The sequence below is a fragment of the Triticum urartu genome, chromosome 1, assembly GCF_003073215.2.
Source record: "Triticum urartu cultivar G1812 chromosome 1, Tu2.1, whole genome shotgun sequence".
NCBI classification, from domain to species: Eukaryota; Viridiplantae; Streptophyta; class Magnoliopsida; order Poales; family Poaceae; genus Triticum; species Triticum urartu.
This window is the reverse complement of record NC_053022.1, coordinates 305,129,086-305,138,471: the sequence shown is the minus strand read 5'-3', so window position 1 is coordinate 305,138,471 and position 9,386 is coordinate 305,129,086. Positions and strand designations below refer to the sequence as shown.

The 9,386-nt window shown below is 40.9% G+C and overlaps 1 protein-coding gene across 1 annotated transcript; it reads left to right on the top strand.

Moving 5' to 3' along the window:
- Positions 1 to 4,999: 4,999 nt before the first annotated feature.
- On the top strand, positions 5,000 to 7,321 carry LOC125509100 (membrane steroid-binding protein 2-like). Its single transcript, XM_048673980.1, has 3 exons — positions 5,000 to 5,225; positions 5,321 to 5,606; positions 6,785 to 7,321. Exons 1-3 carry the CDS (start codon positions 5,066 to 5,068, stop codon positions 7,071 to 7,073), a joined length of 735 nt encoding a protein of 244 aa, XP_048529937.1. The 5' UTR covers positions 5,000 to 5,065; the 3' UTR covers positions 7,074 to 7,321.
- The last annotated feature ends 2,065 nt before the right edge of the window (positions 7,322 to 9,386 follow it).

The following is a 9,386-nucleotide window of genomic DNA, read 5'->3' as shown; positions in this document are numbered from 1 at the left end:
AATCTAAGATATAATCGATGGCACAAAACAATTAAGATCAAGAAAAAACTATTTGATTTTGGATATTAGGAAATGCTTCTTAGAGCAGTAAATAACAGCATAGTTCTTTGGCTTTCTCATTTGGTAGGCTGCACGCTTAATATTGTTCCTACAACAACTTCTAGCTTTGGAAAACAAGCGCCTCACTACCATGTACATTACAATACGACAGTATCCTAAATTTCATGTATTCTACTGCATTGTCCTTCAGAATAATGTAGATACCTATAAAACAAAGGATCCTGGTAGATATCAAATTCACAGCTTTATCCATGCTTTACCAATTAATCTCTCCTATTATGCCTTGACATGTATTTAATATCATAGGCCGCACCACCCCTGGTGAAAATACCTTACAAGATGATGCTAGATGCTCATCTACAAGCTTTGGGCCTTCCAATGGCCGAGTACCGTACCAAGCAGTGCAATGGCGCAAGAATCTGTGCGACTGTTTTTTCCACATGCCTGGATCGTACCTTGGAAATGATGACAATCGAATGGCTATCCCTGGAATACAGTATATAAATTATGCAATGTCGGAAGACACAGCTGCTATGGAAGCAATTGGGTACATAAAACACATGGTGAAAACAGAAATAAGAGACTACAATTACAGTGCTATGAAGAAGCTCAAGGAAGAAAATAAATCGCTGAAGCATGAACTGGTTATAGCCAAAAAACAGAAAGAAAAGATGAAGACCAAAACCAAGTCCATGAAGAAAAATCTCAAGATGGCCAGGTACAAAAACAAGAACAATGCAATGGGCTGGTTTGTTCTGACAAGATACATGCATGGGCTCTCTAATCATATATGCAATGTAACGGCGCTCAATAAATCTGCTGGTAAAGAACCCATAGATCTGCTTATCAATGAGCCTCTTATCAACATCAAGAAGGTGGCGGAAAGGATCAGGCGTAGAGTGATCAAGTCAGAAAAGAAATTCAGAAGCATCAGAAGGGGGTTTTAGAATGATGCGATGGAAAATGCCCTAGCCTAAACCTTTGGAAGTTGTGATGTATTTTCCACCTTTTGTGTAACCTGCAAGGAGTAATGAACCAAGCTGTACTTTTGCTTTCTGTTTAGACCACGTTCAGACCAAGAGTTAGCCTACCTATGTACTTGAGCACTACTGATCGTTTTATTCGAAATGTATGGGTTTATGTTGTCTATGCCTACTACATTCCTGTTAAGAAAATAACTTCGGCCTGGTCTCGCATTGGCCGTGAAGAGAGGTGCAAAGAGGATATTATTCGCCCACAACAATGGGCTGTGACCAACAATTTCAACATCAGCCAGGGCACCTTTCCAACCAAACTAAAAGAAACCACCAAGGCTTGCTATCCTTAGCTACAAAGTATTTTGCTGGATACTATAGTTTCTCTTCCAGTTAACAAACGCAAAATACTTGATACCTTAAAACAAACACGATTGGAACCTTAACAAAGAGCCCATAGCTCACACATAGTTCATATTTTCAATCATCATTGCATTACATAACCATCACAACGGAGAGATTGCTAACAAAAGAAACACATACTGCCTGCGCAACCCAACACACCTAGCTAGAGTCCATGCAACAACTAAACTTACCTAGCTAAGAGCCCATAGCTCAAACATAGTTCATGGTTTCAATCATAATTGCATTACATAACCATCATGACGAAGACATTGCTAGCAAAAGAAAGGCATATTGCCTGTGCAACCGAACACACCTAGCTACAACCCATCAACAGCTAAACATACCCTTATAGAACACCTTAACATACTCCTCCTTAAACGCTGCGTTGTAGCCACCTGCAAATGCACGTGCTTTCTTAGACGATGCAATAAAACAGCAATCCTTCTATAGATTAAAACACAGTGCATATACAAACCTTTTAGATCTTGTGAACGGTGAATTCTGGTTTCCCCTTGCGAACTCGAAGGGAGAAAACACAGATATCCCCTTTTGTCAGCTTTGCTTTCTCTGCAAAGTTACCCCAATTTCGTGTTATGGTAGCCCTGTTGTCCACACCATTAATAAGGCGAACACGCCTTACACAACGTCCAGATGATAGTTGAATCTTTACCCCATCAACAGGAGTAGCGATGAAATCCGCTAGATGCTTCTTCGTAAACACAGCAGAAAAGTACTACAAAAGAACACCAAGGCTATAGTCATGTGCCATGATAAACTAATAAACCAATGCAGATATAAATGTTTTTTGAGATTTCAAACCATTCTCTGCCCAAGCTTGGCAAAAGTCTTATTCAGCTCACAAACATAGTGGCCGATAGCAGGCTCAACTGATTCAACATAATGGTTGAGACGCTTCCAAGCACACATTGACATCTTAAATCTCTTTGAATACATGCATCTAGCATTAGTAATTGGATTATAACCTAAAAACAAAAGTACATAGGTTAATTTAATCCAACCACCAACCAGTGGAAACAATAGACCATAAAAAATAACACTTACCAACTGTGTACTCTTTAGGGCAATCACAGATGTTCATGCATGCCTTCCAAGGCTTCTTCTCCTTCATGCGCCTATGCACACCTACATCATCGAACAAGCCAACAAAATATACGTTCAAAAAATTGCAGTAGCTGACATGGTTATATCTCACAATTTTCTAAATTCTGGTGTTGGTTTCAATATTTTGCGAAGCTCATGCAGTGTGCATTGGACAGTGTTGTGGAGGGTCCAAAAAATAGACCGGACCTGTGTCCTTCTTCTTTCTCTTATGAATCAATCAGCCAACTTTGAGTGAAAAAAAATGAATCAGCCATTGCCTTTTAAAAAGAAAATACATGTGGCGCAGATGCCCGCTGAATACATATGATCTATGGTGTTCCCATCAACAATTGAAAGATTCAATTAAGACTGAATTAGTTACTTCCACACATAGTAAAGAATAAAAGCTTAAAAGCCACCAAAACATATTAAGTCAAATCAGCAACAATCCAAAATTACAACAACCATGATATTCAGAAACACTGAACGGCCAACATCATTCTACTTCTACTCCTAACAATGGCATTCCCTTCCATTAGACATGCATACTGACTTTCGGCATAATCAATCTAAATGAACTTGATTTTATACTGCAATACATATCAAAAGCCCACAAACTAGAAAATATCTCACTGAAGCGCATATGAATACCTTTAGCATGGATGGTGTGAGCGCCTTCATCAGAGCTGCTGCTCATGTCTTCATCAGAGCTGGTGTAGGCGCCCTCATCTGGACTGCTGTACTCGCCTTCATCAGAGCTCATGTGCTTCCCTTCATCAGAGCTAATGTACACCACTCCATCGGAGCTCATGGACGCTCCTTCATAAGAGGAGCTATAACCAGATCCATCTGAGCTGCTGTCCGAGTTTTCGTCAGAGCCACTGTCAGCGCTTCCATCAGAACTGACATCCACAGGCTCAGTTCGAGATCCCCTCATACTCAACCGTCGCACTGACCTACGGCACCATCGATTCTCAATCAAAACAATAGCAGCTTATAAATAACCATCGATTTACTTCCATATGAGTTCATCCCAAAACAGAAAGAATCACAACACAAGATCTATAATGCCTAGAAAACGAACCAAAAGCGGTGCGAATCGCCAAAAAAAGAGAAGAGATGCAAGATCGAGATAGATGGAAAGTAAATCCATGCATGCAGACCATTCCGAAATCAAGAGAGGCAAGAAATCGCACCGGTCGCGACTGACGAAACGCCTCTGTCACCACCAGTTGAGAAACCGAGAGAGAAAAGAAGGAGATAGACTGTCTTCGTTGGCTCCGCCACCTGCCGCTTCATATTCGCCTCCTCATAGGCCACACACATCGCTCTACATGGGCTGGGCCCAATAATATATGGGCTATTCTAATACCTGCTGATCCCTATATCTCCCTATATGCACAACAAAGGCATCTTTTTTTCTTAGGTTTCTTATCGTTTCCCCTCTTTTTTTCCAAGAAATATATGCATGCCCAGGTTTTTCATCATGATAACCATGTTTTCAAACTTGCTAAAAAAATACAGCCAAGCCAGCTTTACTCTCTCATCATAGTGGCCATTTTTTCAAATCGAACATATTTCATATCTATTATGCAAAAAAAAACTTAGGTTTCATATCTTTTCCCCTCTTTTTTCCAATAAATATATGCATGGCCAGATTTTTCATCATGATAACCATGTTTTCAAACTTGCTAAAAAAATACAGCCAAGCCAGCTTTATTCTTTCATCATAGTGGCCATTTTTTCAAATTGAACATGTTCATATCTATTATGCAAAAGAAAAATCTTAGGTTCCATATCTTTTCCCCTCTTTTTTTCCAAGAAATATATGCATGGCCAGATTTTTCATCATGATAACCATGTTTTCAAACTTGCTGAAAAAATACAACCATGCCAACTTTACTCTCTCATCATAGTGGTCATTATTTCAAATTGAACATATTCATATTTTGCAAATTTTCCCTTTTCCCAAACATGTTTACAAAATACCATGATTTAGTTGAAGATTCTTGCAACATGAAACTATTTTCATCGACAACATGTTTTCAACGGGTCTCTGTGCCATTCGGCGCAACGGGTCAACTAGTAAATGATAAAAACCCATTTATAAGACGGTTTGGATAGCTGACATGGGACGTTGTCTGAATGTGAACAGGGAGTATAATATTCTTTATTACTCCCTCTATTCCTCGTATTAGGTTTGGTCAAAGTCAAGCTTTTTAAACTTTGACAAGGTTTAGAGACAAAAACATTAACATATACAATAGCATTAGATTTATTATTGAATGTACTTTCATATCATATAGATTTGTTATGGTAAATGTTTACATTATTTTCTTTAAACTTGATCAATTTTTGCAAAGTTTGACTTCAGTTAAATCTAATATGCAGATTAAATAAAAATGGAGGGAGTATAAGCAAATTAGGTGTTAATTTGACCAGCTGACTGTGCAGAGAGCAGTCCAAGGTCAAGGAGGGGTGCCTGTACTGTGTCAGTAGGCAGTACCTTTCGTCGGATCGTAAGTATGGCAGCTTGCTCAGCCCTTTCTGCGGCGACCCTTCTCTCGGCCGCGGCGCCGGTCAGCAGACGGCGAGCGGCAGCGTCGCCGCGGCTTCCCGGCAAGCGCGTCTCCGGCGCTGTGCGGTGTAGCGCTGCTCCAGGCGGACTCGGGATCTCGGGGAAGAGTGAGTTCTCTGTTTTCGAGTTTTAGCGAGGATCCGATCCTCGTTTCAGACTTCCGGCCTGATGTGTTTCTTTCCCTCCGATTGGCGGGTGGCAGTGGCCGAGCTGTGGCAGGCAGCGAGGAGTGCGCCTCCGGGGACCGTGCTCGCCGCCGTGGCTGCCGTGGCGGTGGTCTACAAGGTGGCGTCCGGCCTCCTCGCCCCGCCGCCTCCGCCGCCGCAACGATGGCAGGAGGTCGCTGATGAGGCGCTGCCACCAGCTCCGGAGCCAGTGCAGGTGGGGGAGATCACGGCGGATGAGCTGCGGCAGTACGACGGGTCTGACCCCGAGAAGCCGCTTCTCATGGCCATCAAGGGGCAGATCTACGATGTCTCCCAGAGCAGGTCGATTTCCTTAGCCCCGTCTCATATACACCTCCAATTCGGCTCTGTTCCTTTGAATTCAGACTATCAGCTGTGACCACCAAATCAATTACTCCTTCAGAACTCGGTTGTGATCACTGATCAGTGGTATCACTTGTTACTAGTACAAACGAAGTTCTCTAGAAAATGCTCTCTGAAGTGAAAACATTCTTCCTGGTCTCGAAGCGCTGATAGCCTAAACCTGGAAGCAAATGAATAGTTCTTCTATGCTAGGTCTTGTAGTATTCCAAATAAGAATTGTAGGAAATTGGCGAAATAATTCAAAGGCGGTATTTCGAAGAGTCATAGGCTGTTGTGCAATAAGAGAATTATTAAAATCATTGACCTGAGTTGATATTTTGCTCTGGACTATGGGAACTCGTGACTTTCTTTGGCAAACCTAAGTGTCTAGCAAAGAAAGGTGAAAATGATTTCGGTGTTAGTAGCTATTAGACCAGTTGTTCATGAGATATTTGACGGACATTCAAATATGCATATAAAATGTACATGCTGCAAATAGACTACTGGAGCTCCTCAATTCTGATGCCTAGCATAGAGCATTTCCGCTGTTGGTATGTTTGGAGCCGATGTGGGTTCAATTGTTCAAAGCTAATCTACATGGTGTATTAGATGTTGTATGTTCAAGTTCACTTATTCATCACTATTCCATATATATATATATTTATTATCTTTATACGTACCTGTAAAATGCGATCACAAGTTAGCAAACTTTAATAGTACTATCATTTGAGTTGATGGCTTGAGGCTCGTGAGAACTATGATAAACCGATACTATCAAACAAGGAATTGCACACCTAATTACCTGGACTATATTTTTGCAGTGCATCAGCAAGGTTAGAACTTTGTTATATATAGTGTATAAACCTTGCTGATTTTTTCTTTATGGACTGTACTTTTGGAAACTCCCTCCAATTCAAATCGCATGAAAATATCATTTGTTTTTCTCTTCTGGTGTAGAGTAAGGTAATGCATATCCCTTCTCCAAGACATTAGTCTTCATTCTCTCGATGCAAAGTTTTTGACTCAACCTTTTGCCATCAAAGATGAAATTGCTAACTTGCTATATGTACTACCACATGGCGTTTCACATTGATCTACATCATTTTTGGGTGTTGCTGATTTGATTTGTTGCCTTGCAGAATGTTCTATGGGCCTGGTGGACCATATGCATTGTTTGCTGGTAAAGATGCCAGTAGGGCATTGGCGAAGATGTCCTTTGAGCCACAAGATCTGACAGGTGATGTATCTGGCCTCGGTCCATTTGAGCTTAGTGCCTTGCAGGACTGGGAGTACAAGTTCACCAGCAAGTATGTGAAAGTAGGAAGCATCAAAGGAACAGGACCCATAGAAGAGGGTAATGTTAGCACTACCTCTGAAATACAGGCGGAAGCTGCTGCGGTGAAACTGAATGGAGAGAAAGCACCATGAGGCACTACTGTATATAATCGACCCTGAATTTCGACGAGATATACTGTATAGCTTTGGATCCAAAGAGAGTCAGAAACCTGGGTGCCTCCTAGCTGCTATAGTGCTGTTACCTGCATGCATCTGGAGTGTAATCCACAGATATACTGTATAGCTTTGTCTGACTAGAAGCTGAAGTGTAATGTTAAACATCGAATGACTTTTTTGGCGGGGGAAGTATCGAATGACTGAATTAGAGAATTAGAAGAGTATGATGCCCCGTTGTTGCACTCCACAAGATAATGCTGTTGATTTTCCTTTGTCAAGAACATGGTTCCGGGCCTCTTTGATTCGCAGGATTGGAAAAACACAGGAATAGGAAAAACGTAGGATTGAAATGATATGGCCATTGGATTCCTATAGGATTTGAGGTTGTTTGATTGTATCACATGAAAAACAAAGGATTTCTTTCAAGAGGTTGGAGTGGATGCTAGAATTCCTATGAAATATAGTACAAATGAATCCATAGAAAAAAATCCTATGGGATTCAATCCTGCGAATCAAACAAGTAACGCAGAAAAAATTCCTAAGAATACTAATCCTTTAAAAATCCTATAAAAATCCTTTAAATCAAAGAGGCCCTCCATGTTATTGGTTGGATCCCTTCATAGTCAATGCTCAATCAAAACAAGTATATATCCGACTTGGTTTATACCTCATGGTGGGCAAAAGCTATGTCATTTATTAAACAAAAGTCACAGAAAATTCTAAGTGAATTAGCTGTTCACCTAACCTAACTGACATGAAAAGAAAAACAGTTCAATGATAACGTACATGTTCTGTTACATTACCACCTACTCCCTCCGTTTCAAAATAGATAACTCAACTTTGTACTAACTTTAGTACAAAATTGGGTCATCTATTTTGGAACGGAAGGAGTAGATATGAAATCTAGAAGCTCAGGTTTTCGATGCACTTCCATGAGCCTCCAGGTTACATCGATGATTACTCAAGGACGAATTAGCCAGGAGCTGTTTTCTGTTATGCTATCTGTCAAGTGCCGAATTTCAGTTAGACAACGCGTGGCCAACTAACCTAAAGGGACCTTTCGTTAATTCCAGCCTCATGCTTATGTCACGCACGATTCCATGTACTAGTCAACTGCGTTTAGCGCAGCTTGTTCCGTTGTTCCGTTGCATAGGAAGTTGATGCCAGCTTGTCTTTTGCCTTTTCTTTGCTGAGGTGAGGCATGAGAAAACTGGCATACAAGAGTATATTCTTTCTGGGGTTCAGTTTATGATACCTCCAAGCGATAACCCTTTTGTTCTTGAGAGAACATGAAGATATTCAAATTATAAAGTGTCTGTTTGGAATGCATGAATTGTACCGGGATTTCACATGATTTCACATGAAGGAAGTAAATTTGCAGAAACGTTGAGGCTTTTTTGTTTGAAGTGGAAAATGACAAGCTAACACCAACAGTCCAACACCAACACAGTATACTATGAAAAAGATGTCTGAACCAGTGGAAGTCAAAAGGACTGTAGTAGAATTTAAGCATGAGCGGCAGTACTGGTAAAAGATAAGCCTCTCCCACTGGAAAATGCTTCTTGACGAGGAAGGATCTCTTGACTTTTTTGTGTGTAGTGCGTGATCTCTTGACTGATTTGTTTTTCCACACCGTCTCTACTTTCACAAATTAAGCTTGGTCTAACACCACCCTGACACTCTACCTTAAACGCACAGAAACACAGCTATTTCTGCATAAAGAAGACGTCAAAGTCAAATGTGTGGAAGGACTGAAGTACATTTTTCTTCATATTTTTCTGAGGTTCTGACTGCAGCGCAAGAAATTTCACATTAAGTTCGTCACTTTGAACATGTCAATGCAAAATTTGAGAATTTTCTGTATTAGGAATATGCAACTTGTACTCCATGACGGCCAAAGGCCAATATATATACATGTTCAAGCGGTAATATACAGCAAACCCCTCATACAACATGAAAAATATACAGGCTGTAATATAACTCTAACACCCCTCAAACTCATGGTGGATGAATCATACTGAGTTTGGAGAGATAGAAGCCATGCCGCGCTCTAGTCTGGGCCTTCGTAAAGAAATCCGCCAACTGCAAGTCGGAAGGCACATACTGAAGAGCCTGCACACCAGCGCGCACATAGAAAGCATCAACACCAATATGCTTGGTGAGCTCATGCTTCACAGGGGTGCATGCAATGCTAATAGCATATGTACTGTCAGACAATAGCAAAGTAGGTGTAGTGACAGAAACACCAAAGTCCTGAAGTAACCATCATAACCAAGTCACCTTAGCCGT